This window comes from Stegastes partitus, unplaced genomic scaffold (assembly GCF_000690725.1).
Source record: "Stegastes partitus isolate 25-593 unplaced genomic scaffold, Stegastes_partitus-1.0.2 Scaffold69, whole genome shotgun sequence".
NCBI lineage: Eukaryota > Metazoa > Chordata > Actinopteri > Pomacentridae > Stegastes > Stegastes partitus.
Genome location: NW_007577800.1, coordinates 767,256 through 787,324, shown reverse-complemented (window position 1 = coordinate 787,324; position 20,069 = coordinate 767,256). Strand labels below are relative to the sequence as shown.

The window sequence follows — 20,069 nt, the reverse complement described above, 5'->3', positions numbered from 1 at the left end:
GGTTTACTGATGACATGCTGTAAATCCATCCTGAAACAGAGGGAGGCATCTTTCAGAGAAATCAAGCGGAGTTATTTTGTAGGTCATGTAGTTCACTGTTGGACCAGCAGGTGGCGCTGCTGTATTAGAGCTGTTTCCAACCGGAGCCCGGAAATAACACGAAGAAGAAGAGCTGCGCTAACCGGACCTTGCTCCAGAAGCTACAGACTCCACATTGAGGGCGGAAGAAGGGCGAAAATTCATCCTTGTGAATGAGAATGGGACTTTTTATCAAGGCATGCAGGTTTGTAATGAAAAAAAAAGCGGTAGAACGTAAATTGTGAATATTTGAGAAGGCAGCTCGGCGCAGATAAAGTGTGTTTGCTAGATTTAAAATGATGGTGTTTATTTAACCTCAGTTTTTGTGTGGATAACATGATGCAACTGGGGGCCTTTTGAAAAGACGTTTAGTTAGACAGTAATCTAACCGTTTTTTTGTAGTTTTTTGTTGGGTTTTTTTTTGTCAATAACAGTATAATATCGTAATAAAGTAGTTACATAGGTTGTAATTGGGATGTATGAGGTGTTAGCCAGTAATAAAGTATGTGATGCAGCTGTTTAAACAGACTTGGAGTCTGTGGCTACAAGATTTACAATCCGTGTCATATAGTGAGAGAGATTCACCAACATTTTTTCTTATAGAAAATGTCTGGATTCGTTAGGTATTTGTTAGAGAAGTTTGCACAATCTAAAATATCTCAGGGCCTTAAACTTAGCATGCATCCTATTCATCTACTAGAAAGGACTTCACTTGACTTGGATGTGTATAAGATTTACAGAGTGATGCTCAATGTGGTTGTTTGTGTGTATTTTTGTTTTTTAGTCACTACACTTAGGATGACAATGGATGAACTGGTTTAGACCACCTCATCATGGAGTAGGCCTCATCCTGAACCACACACAGCTCCACATGGCAGAGGTGAGCTGGAGCAGATGTGTTACTCAGGTCAGGGTGCAAGTGAAACAGTGAGGAAGTAGGCCAGTTTCTTCTCAAGTTTGTACAGTTAATAATACAGAAAACACATGTCTTTTTTTAAATACTTGTTTACATTGAAACGTTTGAGCCAAAGCTAAAAGCTTTGTATAGACTGAGATGCTGTTTTCAGGAAATGAACACAAAGAGGGTAACTCATGCTTAGTAGTAATAACATGTATTTGAGTGCATGGCTGAATTCTGTATTACTCCTGACATAGTAAATACAGTCAGACACCATGCTAAATAAATGTTTTCACACACTGACCAACAATGGGATTTGAGTGCTTATTGTGTACCTCATTCTTATGTCAGAGTGAATACAGCAACATGTGACGAGTTTGGATAGGATTTCATCTTTCAAGGCTTCAGCTGATTATTATTTTAACTAATAATGCCACATTTATTTAGGTATCTTGGTTGAATCATCATTGAATCATTAACGCGAGCCATAAGTCCACTTTATAGAAACCATTGTACTCAGCACTACCGTGTTGCATCCTTGAAGCCAATGTGCTGCTGTTTCCTAATATTTTTTTTTTTTACAATACAGCAGCTCAGTCACATATTACATCAGCAGATAAATTCATCTCATAATGTCTGTTGTTCTCTTTTTGCTCCAGCATGTGTTTAAATAAAGAAATGCAGTAATCTACACTGAGACGTTGCCACAGCCGACCTTCAGGCTGTGAAATATGGCCAGAGGATGGTACGTTTGTACACTCGCTGTTAACACAATGACAAACAACACGATTATTATTCTGAGCACTGAAAATGTTACCTCTGAGGCATGGCCGAATTCTGTTCCAGCAAGTCTGTGGTGGATACAGTCAGACACCATGCAAAAGCCTCGTCTCATTTCTACTAAATGACTGGATGTGTGTCTCGCCCAGCCTCATCCAGCTGCACAGGAATGAGTACAGTGATACAACTGGACTTTTCTGAAGGTTTTGTACTGATTTTTGTTCTGTTTTCTAAAATTCTGTAGGGAAACCAGTGGCTGTTTCTAAAGCAGGACTGTGGGAAACTCCTTCACTCATGGTAACTAATATCACACTCTATGATCTATAATAATTTTTTTATGGCTTTTTCACCCATTTCTCTTTAGACGTTGTGCCAGAAACTATTTCAGTTGATGATTTTTGTGGATGTGAATGTACCTCCTTAAAAAATAAATTTGTTATTGCTCTAAAAATGGATTTTGTGTGTTAATTTGTTACGTCGGGTTTACAGCTCTCAGAGAATGAGACAGAATCACAAAAAAATCTGTACCTTTCCAACAAGATTTAGGTTTTACATGAAATGCAAGTTTTAATAAATACTTTCATAGCATACAATGTAAAGTGCTATCATAATTTAAACTGACGTTGGAGCTGTTGTCAGTACAGTACAACATGCTACATAATGATCAAATAACTGTAAGTCCATTCCTTTTAAAATATGCAGGTTCACTGTTTTATATTCCAGTCCTGCTAAACTATATTTCCACATGTTTTGCAGCCAAGATTTCACAGTTCTGACACGTTTAGAAGAAAAAGAGTAACATACTAGCACTACCTACTCTTTGAACCACACATTAAATACAGTTTATATATTCCAGACAGTAGCAGATAAGAAGAAACCTTCTGTCAAGTTTTGAGATTTTGGAAATTCCTGCAGTTTGTAGAAGAAACTCTTTGACATAATTGAGAGGTTGCGTTTCACATAAAACTGGCACAAGTCAATTTTCAGAGGATATACAGTTGAGAATGGCTTCATTTAAAGTTAAATATTGTGTTCAAGGCCTTTTCTTCGAACAGTAAATCTTATTTTTAGACTAATCTTAATCAACATTTAGAAAAGAAAGCATGCAAATTGTTAACTTGTCACTGAAGATTGAAGACTTGAGGTAAATCAATCCCACTGCTGCATTTTGCAGTTCATGAGTAAAGTATGCGGTCCACATTAGAGACAAACTGAAATGAGACTTGTCTGGTAGTAGTCTTTCTTTTACACAGCAGGGTAAGCAGCCCCAGCTGATCGGTCCTCCTTGATAAGTGCGTTACCAGATATGTTGCGCCGGCTCGTCTGCTTCGGCCGCTATGGACAGCAGGATGGCTTTGGGAGTGTTCTCGAAAAGTGCTGCTCTGTTCTGAGTTTGGCCTTTCTTCACCCAGTGACCGTAGATCTTGAAGGCGCAGGCGTCGATGAGCTTGCGGATGGGCTTGACGGCGTACGGGTCACTCTTGATCACCTCCTTGGTGACGGGCTTGGCACGGCGGTAGTTGCAGTAGATTCGCATTGTGGCGAGCACAGTCATGCAAATCACCTGATAGCAAAATATCAGAAAAGGTAGCTATTAGATATCGTCAAAAACTGCAGAGTTGAAGTGTCTCTTTGAATTACATTATTATACTGATGGTTGTTTGCGTTTTGGCACAATAGCTGCACATTGTTCAGAAACATATAACAGTTGTTCATTGATTGAAATACCTTCAAGGTTTTTATGTAGTTCAGTAAACAGTAAGGAAGTCCAGTCATTTTGACATGAAATAACCAAATACTAGGATTTATAATTACACAAATAAAAGACATATACATGAGACAATAGATTATACTATTCTGTATTAAATTACTTTATACATGTGGGAACTATTGTTTAATCACTATTTGATTGATGGCAGCTTAATAAAAAAACTGAAATTACACCAAGGTGGGTATTGTCTGGGAAAGATTTGTAAAATATGTTATCTAAAAATATACTGTAATGATTCTACTTCTAATTTACTGAATTATTTCACAATTTGGAGGGTATTTTCCTCTCAAACATGCGTTGCTGTTTCCACTCAAGACATGAAATCAAGCTGCATATTTATCTGTGGGAAAACAATCATACTATCTTGTGTGTGCTAGTATCAAGTGAAAAGGTTTCCCAAACCTTTCTACTTCTCACCTTGAACCGCCTGTATGGACTGAACTGTCGAACTTCGTCCACCACATACTGAGAAAAGAACGAGTGGCTGAGAGCCTCTGAAGCCGTGTAACGCTGCTTTGGATCCACCACGAGCATCCGAGAGATCTGAGGAAACCACATGATGCATTTTATTACTTTATATACTTTGAATTTTGACGTTAGTTGTCATCAATGGTGTCAGTGTTTTACCACTGATTTAAAAACATAAGCAAAGCAGTGCGTGTAGAAGTAAAGACAGTGAGCCTACCAAATCTTTAACAGTGTCTGAGCGGTCCTCCCATTCTGGAGATGAGAAGTCGTACTTCCCTGCCAAGATCATACGCAGCATCAGCATCTGTTTCCTGTGCCAGAAGGGCGGAGAACCTGCAAGCAGCGTGTACATGATGACACCTGCACTCCATCTGCAAGCATGAACCAGAGGACAATCGAGCTTTGAAGTTGGTCACCACGTGTACATGCATCATCTGATTCTTATTAGCCACAGTCACACTTTAGATAACATGAGCCGTCATATATGAGATCAGATGCATACAAGGTTACTATTGGTTAGTTATTCACAGCTTCTTTGTTTGACTCTCACATGTCCACAGCTGTACCGTATCCTGCATTTCCTGCATCCATGGAGCACTCGATGATCTCAGGAGCAAGATAACCAGGAGTCCCACACACCTCTGTAGTGCAAAGACACATGGAAACAGTAACTCTCATGTACTGTTAACAAATAAAATGAACTTTCAAGCACAGACTTACAAAATTTAAGAAACAAACGTTCCAGCTGAAAAACTTAAAGAGGTTTTACATGTGAACAAGTATGTCAAGATGTTAAGCTGCATGCTGATTGGTGAAGCTGAACTGTCTGTTGCATCAAATTGGATTTTTTTTTAACAGGCTCAATGGCATGAGTGTCACTGATTCATTGTCATAAACTGCTTTTTACTCTCTAATTAATTGTTCTGATTAGGCAGAAGTGAGGCCATTAGTTTTTTTTTAAATCTGGCCTGGTGATGGGGGCAAGTGTCTCCATGGACAACGTAGCTGTTCATTTTAGCCTTACAGCTGTGGAACTGTTAATGATGGCATTTGGGAATGATTTTTCTGGTGGAAATTTTCTAAAATAATCTTGAGCTTATTGAGTAAACCAAAAACAAAAAAGGTCACATAAAAGGGCCCATGTCTCTTGGCCATAACTAATGGGATAATGATAACTGTGTATTTCTTCAAAATGTTTTTTAAAAAATTGGAATTACAGAGTGCTTTACAAGGAGAGAAAAAGCGATAAAACTGCTTCTCCAAAACAAAAATGCTCTCAAAAATGTTGACGATTTACAGGTTTTCCTGTGTGGGTGAGAAAACCTTATGAGACATGAAAGAATAAAGAGAAGCTGCTACTTCATTTATAACCAAATGAAAGCAATTTATCAAATGTATTAATTCTTCTTCAAGTGAGTTTTATAAATAGAAAAGCAACATGTGTACATTTTTTAACAAAATGTAACCAAATTTGGGAAGATGCATTTAGACTTCATTTGATGGCGACAGATTATGTCTCACTACAGTGATACTGTATACACGTGCACACCATGCTGAAACAGACCTCCAGCCTAATGGAAGTAATCCATTACATGTTTACCAACTCAACAAAACTGTCTGATGATGCACCGCTCCATTAGACAGGTGAGTGTTCCCTCCATCCTGAGCTGATGCTTTCTGAGGAGTCCATTTAAAAAGGTCAGTGTACTGCGAGTGTCAGAGACTGCAGCAAATAGATCGCAGTGTCCTGTTTCTTAACCTTTGTAAGAGCAGCGAAGAGAGCAGGGAGCATGTTGTGCAATCAGACCCAGATTCTCCGCCGACCACCAACAGCTGGTGCACTGAAAAGTGCACTGTACGTGGTAAACATAGCAACTTCAGATATCATCACCTGAACATGCCGGGTCGGAACGTGCTGCTGCAGTGATGTTTAGTTGTCAGTGAACCTCTGATGTTACTGTTAAAGTAGGTCATCCGAGTGACTTTTTGGACCATAAAGCGATCAGCCTGTCTCCTTAGATTTATGAACTGCTTGTGTAAAGATGTTTACTGTTGGGTTTCCAGCTTTTACTGACCTTTGAGCTTCTGTCCTGGCTTGATTTGCACAGCAAAGCCAAAGTCAGTGAGTTTGATGTTCATCTCGTCATCTAAAAGGATGTTCTCAGGCTTTAGGTCCCGGTGGACGATGTTCTGGCTGTGCAGAAACTGGACCACTTCCAGCAGAGCGCGCATGATCTTCCTAAAACCAAAACACACAAACTGTAAAGACCTTAAAGATCACAATCAATTGAATTTGTCCTTAAAAATAACACCCTTACTGACCTGGTTTCTTTCTCACTCAGAGTAACTTTCTCTGTGAGGTAGTCAAAAAGTTCACCCTTCCTCATCCTGGGTGAAAGAAAACAAAACTTTTTAGCTGTTGCTGCTAGTTTGATCAGCGAGATGTGAATTTCTGTTTAATCACCAAGCTTTATAATCACGTAAAAGTTGACACTTACAGGTCAAAAACCAGGAAGTAGAAGGCTTTGGACTCATAGCAGTCTTTGAGCTGTACTGGAGAGGAAAATTCGTTCGATAAGTGGATCAGGCCACATCAGTGGACATCAGCTGAACAAACTGATTTTATAAAACTGTCCTGAACTACAGTCTTTCCTATATAATTCCTATCAGTTTTTCAAAACTGGAATGTTGCTTACTGATGTTGTCTCGTCCGCACACTTTCTTGAGGATGTCAATCTCCTTCACCGTCGCCTCTCTGATCTCTTCGATCTCCTGCGGAGTCATCTTGTCGGAGGGGGTGATGTCGATGATCTTCACTGCGTATTCCTGAGACAGTCGCTTGTCGACGCAGCGACGCACCACACTGCTCACCCCCCTGAAGAAGAGATGCACACATCAGCCTTCACACCTACACATCAGTCAGTGCAGGTTTGTGTTTGTGTGCTTCAAATAGGAAAGTTCCACATGTGAAGAGTTTCTTTCTCTGTTGTGAAACATGTTCAAACTGAGCAAAAGTAACCTTCCAGGTGCATCTTATCAGTCTGACAGATGAGACATAAACAGGAATGCACCTGTCAAGGTACACACCACTGGCTTCATTTCTTGTTATCATTAATGTCCTTTACAGTATTTTATGATTGAATTACTTTCAGAGGGTGATTCAGACGATATAAATTATGGACAGGGGGACCGATATAAAGAAACTAAACTGACTTTTCTCCCCACATTTGTGGCACTGACCGAGGCGTGGGAAGAATACTAGCAGAGGAACGCATTGTGCACATCCACTGACCTCATGACCTGCATGCAGGAAAGGGAGTGAAATTACATAATCTGTCAGCCTGCCGGGCAGCCCCTCTGCAGCTCTCAACACTAAAACCTTTGTCCAGAACACACTCGGACACCGAAGCTTACGTAACAGCACCACCGTCTGACTACTGGTGGGGAATGACAATGAGCATTCTCTGGTCCTGCCCACATTTCTCAGGGACTTCTGGGAAACTTCACTGAGAGTGATAACTGTTCACACCGACGTCTCAGTCAGTCAAACTGTACTATTGTGCTGTAAAACTGAAAAAGCTAGTCTAATTTATGTCATATTATAGCTGTTGATCTCATTTATATTATTCACAAACCAAAAAAAAAAGATTGCATTTTCACAGTGATAACTATGATACATGTGTATGCAGTACACGTTATCTACCATTGTGGAACTTGTGGAAGAAGAAACAATAAAACATGCTCCTCCTCAGTCCATCAGTCTCAGGGGTTTTGCTGATACGACCATACTTGGTCTGGTATGAGCAGCAGCTCGTTACGGCGGTGACTTTACAGAGTTATTGCTCTCCACATTTTAGTTTTTATCTTTGTCCTGTAATCATCAGTTGTCGCCATAGTGGCTGCAGTTCTCGAAACTTCTCATCACAGGTTGCAAATTTCCACTTTAATGCAATAATCTTAAGAAGTAAATCACTCCATTAACTCACAAAAAGTAAAAGACTAAGGAAGTGTTTTGTGCTTTGCTCTGTTTCAACTGTAACTCTCAGGTGTAGTTTGTTTGGATAAGGTTGGGAACCTCTGCTGTAAATCATATTATGACGTGTGCTTTATGGACACACCTTCCCAGAATCTCCTTGGGCTCATACTTGTCGTAGAACTCTTTGGCTCCCACCCAGTCGGGGATCTCCTCCTCTTTGGTCATGATGGAGCGAAGCCAAGCCGAAGGTACAGAACTGATCTCCTATTACAGCTCACAGCAGGCTGCAGGGAGAAAATATGTTCAAAACAGCTGTGCTTTAGCTGACAATTTAACACGGTTAAACATATTGGAACCATTTACAGATTCAACCAATTTTCACAGATTTTTTCCACTGGTCGATACAGAGGGGCTTGCTGCTTCAAATATCAGTTATTGGTCTCAATTCCCAAGTAGCCAAATTGATTCAGCTTAAATCCGGTAAGCCAGAAGAACCAGCTTGGCCTGAGTGCGGTTTCGGGACTCTTGTTGAACACAGTTATGAATGATGCCCAAGAATATGCCAGAGTCCAGATGCCGAGACTGAGTCAACACCCCCTACGAACATGGTAAAACTAGAACAGAGTCTGGGTGTCAAAACCTCACAGACATGTGGGCACGTTCTGCCCACGTGTCTGATCACAAAACTGAAATATGGACAGAATGTAAAAGAAAATGTAAGAAGGGGCTTTATTTTTCCACCCAGACTACCCATGACTGACCTTGAATATTGCCACAAATAAATTGAAATTAAAAACTACATCGTTATTTGATGTAGATAAATATTTAATTTTTTTTAGCAAGAACAAGAAAAGCAGACTTTATTTTTGTAATGCAGGAGCCTAAATATACTTGCATTTCATGTGAAACAGAATCCAAACACTTTTGTTAAGTACATCTTGTAAAAACGACAAAAATGTATGGTAAGTGTTCAATGAAAGACCTTAAAGACTTCCTGCAGTTTTAAGATCTATAAAATAGAGCTTTGAATGGTTCATTACTTTGATAAAATCCTTGAGATGGCTTCAGCTCCTTATCACATACTGAAAATAGTTCAGTAAGCAAATATTTATCTTAAACGTCCACATGAAGGAACAAAAAGCAAAAACAAATTGTTTATTAATTGTTGGTGTCGGCCCTGAAACGAAGCATATCGATCGACCACCTACTTCAAATGCGCTTCCGTTTTATGTAGTTTCAAGCTCCATAATTACAGGATCTTGCAGATCAGCAGATAAAACCGTGCTTTCTTAGGTTATTACGGTAAAATATCATTCTCATTGTTTGATTAATGTCAGCTGGCTCACTTATGAAGTCTAATAAGCGAACACAATGTGCTTCGGATCTCCCCAAACTAAATGTCATGCCCAACTTTACGCACAGCGCAGACCAATGAAGCAACATGCCGCCGTCCACTGTCGCTGTTTGACCTTTGCAGGCTCCAGTAAAACAGTAATGAACAGAAAGAGACTCGTTCACTCACCGTGTCAGTCCCTCATATGAAGATTATCCATCACAATATTGCACTCAGTCTGGTCGCAAAGCGTAAAAAGACGGACGCGGAGCTGCGGTTAAACGCCGGTGCTGTGGAGGCTTGGAGGAGCTTCTGCCATGTTGCGAAGGGTGAACTCTAATGTCAGATGCCAAAAATAAGTAGCTGCTTCCACAGCAGCAGAGGAGAAGCAGCAGCACACCCTGAACGCGTGTCCGCACAAAAACCAGATCCGTGAAATAACACCCGGCTGCTCGTGCTCTCACCACATTACTGCAAGCTTCAGTCCGTGGGTTTGAGATTTGAAATGACACGACAGGTGCCGGAGCTTAGCTCTTAAATTCTACATGGAGCAAACCGCATGTAAAAATGGAACCAATCCAACATTATAATAAGGTCTCAGTGAGGAGGCAGTGAAATAAATCATCACAAATGTTTTCATGATCCAAGTGCTTTATTGTTTTTAATCTTAAACTTGTAACAAGCAAACTGAAAATGGAGACTGGTGGTTCTGCAAGTTTTGTTATCCTGCAAACACTGTCATATATGAGAGGTATTCTAAAATAAAAGCACTGACTCTAATGGAAAAACATGACAAAACTCAACTCAAAGCAAGACACACCAAAATATATAAACATTATTTATAAGACTAAGATTACAAGCTGGGCAGCAGCAGCCTCCTGAGAAATTATGATAATCAGCTGTCAAAATAAAGCATGTTTATTGATTGATCTCCAGTAAATTACACCCTCCTACAATATCTGGTTCTTTATTAATAAGGTGTGTGATCTTCACTCTGCAGGTGTTTTGTCTCCATCTCATGACAGACCTACAAAGAAGAGAAAAGCATAATGAGACAAGTGTTTATTCTTTCCATCATTAGGAATATTTGATTCTATATGTTTCAAAATCCTGCATTACAAAAAAAGGTCACATGCAGCATTTGAAAACCTTTAAAGCTACTCCATCTTATGGCCACAAGGGGTACTGCAAGGCTTTACATCAGAATACTGCAAAGTCATTTGGCTTCGATGTCTGAATGACAATTTGCTTAGGCCAAGCCTACTTATGTGGCACTGTTACATCACATAAAAGAGCAACAACAACATTGCAGAGACGATGGTTGAGCTGACATAAAATACGTGTAACAATAACACTGGAAATGTGAATCGAAACAAATTCATAGAGGTTATAATGACACTGCCAGAAACACGGATCACTTTTCACTCACCATTAGCAAACTTGCATTGTTTGAGCACCTCGCTGAAGCCCTCGCAGAGTTTCAGGTCGCTCTGGTTTTGAGCGCATTCGATGAACTGTTTGAGCTCGTAGGAGCAAACCTGCTGTTGAGGGGCCTCCTGCTGGTACATAGACTGAGGCTGCTGCTGGTACATGGGCTGGCCCTGGTATGGCTGGGCCTGGTACGGCTCCTGACAGACACAACACAGACAATGGGATGCTTTTCTTATTTACTGTGCATGCTGCAATTTAAGGGCATGTTCATATGTCTAGTGAGGGCAGGTCTACCCAAAACAGAGCTGTCTGTGTACATATCAATAATCTGTTTTAGTTTGTAACGCTCAGATAACGAGCAGGAATCTTTCACATAATGTGCTGAAATGTCTAACACAGTGGTGTATCAAAATTTCTCACATGTCAAGAAATGTGGCATATGGCTCAGTCTCAACTCTAAATTTGTGTGTTTTGTTGTTGTGTGTTTTTTTTTTTTTTTAAATTAAAGACATGCAAAAGAGCACAGCACAAGTCAATACTCAAACACTTTAGTACCTCCTGTTGACAAGGTCATGTAAAGGTAACAGAAAAATTGTGTTCATCGTTTACAGCTAAAAAATAAAGAAATGCTTAACCTGTGAATTGTGTGTTACCCTTAGATACTGTAGTTCCTTTAATTCCCTGCACTGATCTGTTGATTACATAAAATGTTTGTTACTGTGTCAGACATACTAATCCTCCCTGATACTATTCCAGTCCTATGGCTGGCTTCCATGTTAACTTCAGTTTACCTGGTACGTGACGTCAGGCCTGGCAGGCTCTGAGTTTCCTCCACTGAAGCCTCCAGTCATGGCGTGGCCGATGGTGTGCCCCACTGCAGAGCCCACTGCCACACCACCAGCTGTGGCCGCCATCTGGGCAAACAATCCCGGCTGCCTGGGTGCTGCTGCTGGTGCACCCACAGCAGACGGAGGGGCCTGCATTGGAACAGGGGCAGTGGGGGGTGCTGCCCTGGCCATGGGTGGTGGGGGTGGAGGTGGTGCCCGGCTACAAAAAAAAAAAAAAGTAAAAATACTTTGTTTAAAATTTAAATCCCAACACAATCAAAAAACTGACACAACCTGCATGTGCATATTTGTGAAAGTTAGTTTGTATTCTGACTTTCTTACTCTGACGTACTTTCTGCTCAGTGCAAATGTCAAGTTCAGGACTATCAGCAGTTAGAGCTCACGCTTTTAAAAGTATTACAATACTAGTGAGACAATATTTGGGTGCAGGAAGACCAAAACTGAAAATCTTAAGAAAATAAGAAAAAGGTTCTGCACACTTGGGTGCTATGCAGTTATTTAAACAAAAGGCCATGATTTCAGTGTTTAGACTCTTATTGTGATTAGAGCTGCAATTTTTAACTGATTCGTCAATTAGTCGTCGACTATTAATCGCCACATATTTTGACTTTTAATTCCAGCTTCTTGAAATACATTTTTAAAGTTCTTTACTCCTCTGTAACAGTAAACTGAATATTTCTGGATTGTTAACAAAACAAGACATTTGAGTAGTCATATTGGACTTTAAGAAACACATATTGATGATTTTCAATTCAATTGCTGATGCTTTGTAGATTAAACAACTGACTAAGAAAATAATCAACAAATTTATCAAAAATGAAAATAATTGTTAGTTCCAATCCTAATCATGACATCCAGTAGATAAAGAAAGCTCACCTGTGCCAAGGGTGAATTTTATACAATATCTTTTAAAGGTGTGGTAAAGAAAAAAAAAAGGTGCTTTATCTAGTAAATGTGAGAACAGTATGTAATGTCACAGCACAAGCGTGATGGTATCACTTAAGTTCATTGACAGGAAGTTTTCTGTCTACAGTTTGGCAATAGAGCTGGTGATATTGACAAAGTCATTTTACATGATCTTGGACAAAGTATCAAGAGTCCAGGGGTTCCATGCGTCACTTAATCTAAACTAGACGTAAGTAACACAGTTCAATGCCAGACAAACATGTCCAAGGCTCTGGAATGATCCGTCCAAGGAAATCAGATTGGCTGAGCCAGTCATGTCTTTCAAAGCGCTTCTTAAACTATACTATTAAAGAGACTTTCCTGATTTTGTTCAAATTGTTTTCATTTATTCCCCAATTCTATTTTGTACCTTTTAACACTGCTGTTTCAACCATGCTGTGGTTCTATCAGTCCTGTAAATTCTGATGATTTTATGCCTAAATGTTATATTTGACTGCCTTAGGGAGCACTTTGTAATGATGTTTAAAAAAGCTCTATAAATAAAGATTAGTATTATTTTACCATCATATGTATGGAGTGGATTAAGCGGTGTATAGATAATGGATGGCTGGATGGCGTGAGGGGGACATAATACAAATATATCAGAAGTATTGGCTGTTTCTGTAACAAAGTCTAAACTAACCGAAACCTTCAGACATTTTCCACTTAGGTAAACGGTAGCTACATAATAAGTCAAGAACATTCATTGTCACAACGCTGAGCAAAACAGACATACCCCAGGTTAATGTGTGTCTTAACAAAATATAGTCTCGAATTAACTCTCAGTTTAGTTATAGGTTAAAGTGTAACTGACCCTAGTTTTACGCAGTCCTACTGGGTGTTTGTTTGTTTTTAAAAATGTTTATTATTGAGTTTGTAGTTCCGCCGAACAGATAATGAAGAAAGTGTGACCTTTGTTACATTCGTCAATGACCTTTAAACAAACAGCGTTTTCATTAGAAAACAGCAAGACATTTACATATACAAAAAATATTTCAAATTTATTACAGCAGTTCATCACCAGAGATTGTCTTGGCAAGCACTGGCTAACATGATACTATAACGTTACCTCACCGTTAGCTTGGTGCTAGCCCACACATTATCCTCACTAACATTCGACAGCTTTTAACAAATAACTTTAAAAAATAAATGTTACCTGGCTGGAGGGGACATCCTGGATGTCCGGCTTCTGCTTCCTCTCGGCATATTGTTAGTATTATGTTAGTTTATATGGGAGTCTGATAAAATACAGTCGCAATACTGTGTGAGTGTGACGCCGCTCGCAGCTTTATCTCGACCTTTAGCTACTCCGGAACTTTCCATGTGTTACATCATTTGCCTCCGTGTAACTTCCGGTATGATGGAACCAACAAGGACGATTCCGTCAGGTAAGTATTGTATAACTTATTTGTTTGCATTCATTTTGCATTTAAATGGTGTATGTCTAGCAAAAGTTCCAGCAACTTAAATAACAAAAAAGAGAAATAAAACAGCAGTGTGGTCTGATTATCAAATAAATAAACAAACAGTCTTAATGTGCTGTTTTAAGCATAAAAGCACGATCAGCAACACACAAAATAACTAGAAATCTGCTTTTAATAGGTTTATTCTTCAGCAAACCCATTGAGAAATGTGGGGAGCAAACACATAAAATTTAAGCATCATTTTTCTTTTTTGTTCTTTGATATGAACGCAAGTTTTACAAAAAAATATCTGGTCGCATACCAGTAGATTATAGCAATGCCAAGCCATTTTAGAAATGTACACAATCAAGTATGTACATGGAGTAGAACTACAAATTATACACAGATTTATAACTGTAAAATTATGTCATTCCACACTTGTCATTTATTTTACAACAAAACTTTAAATCATTTTTTTATTCCCAATTTGAGCAGTAAAGACCAAAATAAAGACATTTTACTCCCTTTTCCCTTTCTTCTTCTTTCCTGAAAATTTATGTCGCTGATGTTGTCCACCTCCTTGTCCCCATCTGTTTCCTTTCGCTCTTCGCCCTTCCCACGCTGGCATAGGTGGTTCAATCTCCCCTGGCCGCCCTCCTCTGTCCGGTACACTGCCCATTAGTGTCTATTAAGACCAAAGAAAATTAGTAAAGCTTTACTGGGTTGGAGGCAACTTCATTAAGAACATAGGCATGTTAAGTTTGTACCTTGTAGACAGGGGTGTTTGTTTCAGCCTTGATTAGATCAGTGAAGGACTGATCCTCTCTGGTAGCAAGCAGAAGAGATGGAGACACTTGGGATGAGCCGGCAAGGGATGCAAGAGGAGGCACTGAAGCCAGCGCTGCACTGCGCTCCTGTAAATAAAGGACTGACTGAACTGGGAAGTTTTCATCATGATTCTTCTGTTGCACCCACACATATTCTATTGCAGTAACTGATACATCATGATGGAGAAAGAAGTCAATAGTCAACTGACAGAAAAGTAGTCAGCAGCAGTTTTAATGACTGATTTAGCTTAAGTGATGGAGGTATTGTTTTGTTGCAGTTTGACCTCTTGATGGCAGCGTTGTCTTGCTGCTGTGATAAAACATAACAGCATTGCAGCTGGGTTACAGATTCAGTTTTAGAGCAGCATTTTCTTTCACATTGAAGGGTTTTGACGACAATTTTAAAAAATGCAACAACTTCCAAAAGCTAATAGATGCTCTAGAAGTCCTAAGCTTCTCCAGAATCAGAACTACGCCCACCAAAATACCTGTACATCCATATTGTACAACAAAACCGTGGCGCAGTGCATATTTTGTGCATTACATTGCTATAACCATACGACTGTGACTGTAATTAATGAACCAACTATTTTGGGTTTGTTAGCTGTCACCCAAAGTACGTAATTGACGACAGGGGTTATTAGAAATTGCTAAAGCCCAACTAACAACCAAATTGTCCACTCTTGAGTGAATTTTAACAGGTACAGGGAGTTAATGTGCCTACCTTTTGTTTTTCTCCCCACGCAAATGATGCAAGCGTAACCTGAAAGCGTTTGATCATCATTTGTCTCCGACACTGATAATCCTCTAGCAAAACTTGGTTTAACTTCTTCACTTGTATCTAAAAATAGAAAGGAAAAAAGGTTAAATACCCACATTAGAGTTACATCTAATGTGTAATGAACTAGTAACAGCCCTGGAAACGCACCCATTGCTCTGCGCTTGGGCTGGTTTTAAGAAGAGACTTTGTCATTTCTCCACATGGTAGTTGGGCAAGTCTCGACTTCACCTGCATTACAGCAAATATTAACAATCTTTCAGAGCTTCTTTGTTTGATTTATAAAGAACTCTCTTTTTCTTAATCAGTCTTACCTCACTCAACACATCTTCAAATTGAGAGGAAGCATCCATGTCAAGGGCGTGCAGCAATAATATCCATTCTGCCTGCATTTCTGCCTTCCTTCTGTCTGAAACATCATCATCGTCGTATTCCCGATAACACTCAGCGACTTCATGGCTGTGACTTTCTACCCGCTGCTCTTTTTCAGACTCCTCTCCTGCTGTCTTCTCTTCGGGATGCAAATCCTTATGCTTGAGTATGCTAGCTGCTTGCAATTCTGATATGAGAAATTCTGTAGGATTATTCAAAATTAGTTTAGGACAATACACACTTCATTTAAAAATGATGCATAGCAAATTTACAAATAAGTGCTACAATGAACATCACTGCAACGGCATCCACCAGACTCTCATTTCTCACCGGCGACTTTGTTTAGGCTGGACGGTTCTAGCACCTCAGAGGTCAGGACAGCGAGAGGAGAGGACATGTCTGACAGTAAATTTCTCAGCTCTCCCACCAGCAAGACGTCACCTGTCCTGTCTGAGTCTAAAAAGGGAAAGACAACACATTTAATTATAGGTAAATTCAATGTGGTTTCTATGGAAATTTACGAAGACAACTATAAAAGACTATAACAAAATGCAACAGTAAACTTTCTGTCAAATTTGTTTATAGCTTCTACCTTATTATATCAACAGTTAACCTGCACTTTCATTCATTTGTTGCATTTTGTTCCATTATTTATTAGAGTTTTTGTAGATTGATATATTAGCTGATTTCAGTTTATAGCAGATGCACCTACGCTGATGTTGATGTACAGAATATAAGAAAACTAAAGTACAGAAATGCTGCATCCATGTTTAACGCAATTTTTTTTTTAAGTATCACAAAAACATAAAGCTGTGAGTCACCTCGCAGCTCCGGACAGAGATTCCTGAGCTCAGCAGCCAGCCAGCTGAGTAGCGGACACGGAAGCTCATCACATGAGCAACGGGAGAGGCAGGAGCCGCCTGGATACCTGACCAGGAAGTAGAGACGACAGGTGAGATTACCTGGCAGCCAAGTTTTATGATACACCGAAAAGCACAGAATATAGCCAGAAAATGACACATTTAGCGAAATGCTGAGAATAAAGCCTGTTTGATTTACTGCTAGCTCGTAAGCTACCGGTATTTATAAGTACTGACTTTAATTAGGTTGTCATAATAACACACAGGTGTGCGGCGACTACGCAGCTATAAAACGAAAAACAGAGCTGTTAGATGTTATTTACCTTAGAGCTTTAATAGCTGAAATTGTCCCTGCACTCCGTTCCATTGTCACTTTATTGGTAAATGACAAATTTCCATAAGTTACAACCAGTCTGTTCCACTCAGCGACTCAACGTTCAAGAGTGTTTACAAGCTGAGTTTCCTCTTTTCACCAGGTTTTGACAGCAGCGCTTGTGCACACAGCGCCCCCTGCAGGCCGGAGGGAGCACATCACCTCATACAGGAAACGATTCAACATCAGCGAGGAATAAAATGAAACAGAATAATAATCATGACAAATCTTTAATCTAGAAATATATATATATATATATATAAAATGGATATACATTGCTATAATTTTAAAAAGCTTAACAAACAAACATAAATGGAGCTGTTTACTGCAAAATATATATTCAAAAATAGGCTTAAAAAAGAAAATAGTAATAAATTGCCACATGTACTCAAAGCATGAAACAATTCAACATCAGTGAAGAATAAAATGAAACAGAAGAAAAAAAATTTAATTTACCTATTTATACCAAATAATAACACAAAGTTTAAAAATATATAGAAAAAAATTAGAATGGATATACATTGCCATTACTTTTAAAAGCTTAAAAAAAATCAAAAAAATAGAAATTTATCTGATTACAACAAAATGTATGTTAAAAAAATATACATAAAACACAAAATAATAATAAATTGCCACCTGTTTACATAATTCTGGACCATTTTTCTATTTTACATTTAGTCTGTGAGTGAGGTAGCGTATTTAAACCCCCTCTCTGTATGCTGATTTAACAACAAACTCCTTTCTGTGTAACAGGTTTCGATATTTTTGTTGTATATATGTTTTTTTTTTACCTTGAAAATGAACCCTTCTTATTATAAAATGGCTTAAATTTAAGTCTACACCACTGCCTTCATTATAGTTTGCACATTTATGAAGTCCCCATCTCTCTCACCTTTCGCCCCTCTGCACTCGCTGCAGCTCATACACACCAGCTCACCTACTGTAAAAGTAGTCTATGTTACACAATGCCAAGTAATTCAGTCACATGTGTTTGAGCCGGAAACCAGTTCTGAAGATGAATAATGATTCAGAAAGCCCCGTCTCCCAAATCTACATCATGGGTTCCTCTGGTTTGTTTCATACGAAACACAGAAAATCTGAATCGGTGTTTTTGAGACTGTAATTGGTGCGCTGCAGTTTCAAGGTGGAAATATCAGCCATGACACTGACATCTCATTTCCCTTATGATGTGTCTTCTAGCATATTAAAAACACCATATGGACACATTAACAAGGTTTTAGTTTGCAGGAGTCATTAAGTTTTAAATCATTTCTGAAATCTGAAAAATGTCTGGTGTATTTAGTGTGGGGCAATGGACTTCTATTTCCAACTTACTACCTCTCTATTGTCATTTTCTTTGATTTACCCTCAACATCCCCTTATCTCTCCTGATTGTACTATTGATATAAAATCTTTCTTTTTTTTCTCCCTCAAATTTGATCTCACATCTCTCGCTTCAACCTCTTCCTCAGGAAAGGAAATCAATACTGTAAGAATTTAACTAAAATAAATGCATGTTGCAGTTTTGTCCATTAGAGGTCACTAGAGCTCTGTGATTGGTTAGTGTTACACAAACAAATGATTAAATCTTGCATACATTTGTGGTAGTGGTATTAAAACGTGGAAAGTATATATACTCAAAGACTGCAGTTAAGTGTCATTTAAAAGTATTTTCCTGATTATTTATATTTTATTATATACGTGTGTGTGTGTGCGTGCATGTGTGTGTGTGTGTGTGTATATAATATTTATATTTAATGCTACTTGATACCTTTTTGCCAGTACAGCTCATAGGGTAGTATTGTATCTTTTACAGCACTGTACATTACATGACATTGTGATAATGAGCTCCACCTCAATCAACAATAAAATCCTGCTTATGTGATACTGCTTAAGTAATGGCAATCCAATAACACTAAAGGTTCTAGTCTTAACAAGGAGGTTTTTGCTTTTCCATTGTGTAAATCCCTGTATTTTCCATCTAAATAAAGCACTACCACTCCTTTAGCCAGCTTTAAAGTGGCTCCCAGTGGATGCATAAAATTGGCATATTAGCAGGAGTCAAACACAAATCCAACTTCATTTATAACTCCCTGTGGATGTATTTACATTAACGTCTATCCTCTCTTCTAGGGTGAACATTGGGCTCAAATTATGATCTATATCATCTCTAGAGAATAAGTCTAAGCATGAACTCTGGAGGTGAGCCTTCCTTCCTGACTGATGAAATCAAGATCTATAGAGTCTCTCACTGTGTCTCCTCATCTAAATTCTGATCAGCGCTGATAATATTTATATACCCTTTACTCTGAGCATAATTTAGCACTCTCAGCACCATCTCACATCTTGCTGATGCAGCTGATGCAGAGCTGGTTGAGTGCACAGACGGTGTTATATACAGTATTATTGTTGTCAGGGAGTTATAGCAGCACTTGATTCTTTGATTTAAAACATCAAGCAGGGTTTTATGGTTGTCGGTTTTGCTTGCGAAGCATCAAGCCTATTTCTTCTCCTCTGCAGCAACTCCTACAGCAGAAACCTTGGACTTAAATAGGCACCATCACTCTGAGGTCTGACTCAGTAGAAGGAAATGTCATCTTTACTGTAATAAGTGTGGAAAGAGGTTGACGATTGTATTCTTTAAGAGGACTCGAGCTTCTTCCTAATGTCTCACGTCTGACTGTATGCGCGCACACTCCAACGCAACTGCTTGTTAGCCGTGGTGTGTTGATGTGAGCACATGTGTCACTGCAGGCGGCTTATGAGACACCTCGTCACACTTACGGCACATCGGCAGCCTGTAAACTGAGCAGGAACAATGGCGACAATGGCGGTGAGGCATACTGGGCCTTGACATACAGCGCTAACACGTTTGCTTGGTCCCCACTGCCATATGTACAGAAGCTGTTGCCTCCCCGGCTACAAAAG

The 20,069-nt window shown here is 39.2% G+C and overlaps 3 protein-coding genes and 1 long non-coding RNA gene across 6 annotated transcripts; 1 reads left to right on the top strand and 3 right to left on the bottom strand.

Annotated features, from left to right (window-relative positions):
- The first annotated feature begins 6 nt into the window (after positions 1 to 6).
- LOC103353387 (uncharacterized) lies at positions 7 to 2,207 on the top strand. 2 transcript variants are annotated; one of them, XR_520000.1, is made up of 4 exons: positions 7 to 283; positions 863 to 958; positions 1,636 to 1,721; positions 2,001 to 2,207. It is a non-coding gene; the product is annotated as an uncharacterized LOC103353387 (long non-coding RNA). The 2 variants fall into 2 exon arrangements; XR_519999.1 differs by having other exon boundaries at positions 863 to 1,721.
- Positions 2,208 to 2,297: 90 nt separating this feature from the next.
- phkg1a (phosphorylase kinase, gamma 1a (muscle)) lies at positions 2,298 to 9,641 on the bottom strand. The gene is made up of 10 exons (XM_008276337.1): positions 9,494 to 9,641; positions 8,114 to 8,255; positions 6,692 to 6,870; positions 6,494 to 6,548; positions 6,318 to 6,383; positions 6,071 to 6,234; positions 4,546 to 4,636; positions 4,213 to 4,366; positions 3,945 to 4,070; positions 2,298 to 3,320 (listed from the first exon to the last, which is right to left on the bottom strand). The coding sequence occupies exons 2-10, from the start codon at positions 8,194 to 8,196 to the stop codon at positions 3,054 to 3,056; spliced, it is 1,185 nt and encodes a 394-aa protein (XP_008274559.1). The 5' UTR covers positions 8,197 to 8,255; positions 9,494 to 9,641; the 3' UTR covers positions 2,298 to 3,053.
- A 296-nt stretch (positions 9,642 to 9,937) lies between these two features.
- chchd2 (coiled-coil-helix-coiled-coil-helix domain containing 2) lies at positions 9,938 to 13,854 on the bottom strand. 2 transcript variants are annotated; one of them, XM_008276335.1, is made up of 4 exons: positions 13,685 to 13,851; positions 11,527 to 11,782; positions 10,734 to 10,932; positions 9,938 to 10,331 (listed from the first exon to the last, which is right to left on the bottom strand). In XM_008276335.1, exons 1-4 carry the CDS (start codon positions 13,732 to 13,734, stop codon positions 10,321 to 10,323), a joined length of 516 nt encoding a protein of 171 aa, XP_008274557.1. In that variant the 5' UTR covers positions 13,735 to 13,851; the 3' UTR covers positions 9,938 to 10,320. The 2 variants fall into 2 exon arrangements, with proteins under 2 accessions (XP_008274557.1, XP_008274558.1); XM_008276336.1 differs by lacking the exon at positions 9,938 to 10,331 and having other exon boundaries at positions 10,726 to 10,932; positions 13,685 to 13,854.
- A 252-nt stretch (positions 13,855 to 14,106) lies between these two features.
- LOC103353384 (protein FAM98B) lies at positions 14,107 to 17,236 on the bottom strand. The gene is made up of 8 exons (XM_008276334.1): positions 17,092 to 17,236; positions 16,730 to 16,836; positions 16,239 to 16,364; positions 15,851 to 16,110; positions 15,687 to 15,767; positions 15,483 to 15,599; positions 14,699 to 14,845; positions 14,107 to 14,616 (listed from the first exon to the last, which is right to left on the bottom strand). Exons 1-8 carry the CDS (start codon positions 17,133 to 17,135, stop codon positions 14,449 to 14,451), a joined length of 1,050 nt encoding a protein of 349 aa, XP_008274556.1. The 5' UTR covers positions 17,136 to 17,236; the 3' UTR covers positions 14,107 to 14,448.
- Positions 17,237 to 20,069: the final 2,833 nt, after the last annotated feature.

Bases quoted from the DNA above. Each gene is read 5' to 3' on its own strand.
- LOC103353384 (XM_008276334.1), bottom strand. From the start codon at position 17,135: ATGGAACGGAGTGCAGGGACAATTTCAGCTATTAAAGCTCTAAG. The intron at 15,600-15,686 runs GTGCGTTTCCAG...TTCTATTTTTAG, and splicing joins GCCCAAGCGCAGAGCAATGG to ATACAAGTGAAGAAGTTAAA. The intron at 14,846-15,482 runs GTAGGCACATTA...CTTTATTTACAG, and splicing joins CGTGGGGAGAAAAACAAAAG to GAGCGCAGTGCAGCGCTGGC.
- chchd2 (XM_008276335.1), bottom strand. From the start codon at position 13,734: ATGCCGAGAGGAAGCAGAAGCCGGACATCCAGGATGTCCCCTCCAGCC. The intron at 11,783-13,684 runs GTAACATTTATT...TTTTTTTTGTAG, and splicing joins AGGATGTCCCCTCCAGCCAG to CCGGGCACCACCTCCACCCC. The intron at 10,933-11,526 runs GTAAACTGAAGT...TGTGTCTGTCAG, and splicing joins GGCCTGACGTCACGTACCAG to GAGCCGTACCAGGCCCAGCC.
- phkg1a (XM_008276337.1), bottom strand. From the start codon at position 8,196: ATGACCAAAGAGGAGGAGATCCCCGACTGGGTGGGAGCCAAAGAGTTC. The intron at 6,871-8,113 runs GTGTGTCCATAA...TCTCTTCTTCAG, and splicing joins CCCAAGGAGATTCTGGGAAG to GGGGGTGAGCAGTGTGGTGC. The intron at 4,071-4,212 runs GTAGGCTCACTG...TGGTTTCCTCAG, and splicing joins CAGACACTGTTAAAGATTTG to ATCTCTCGGATGCTCGTGGT.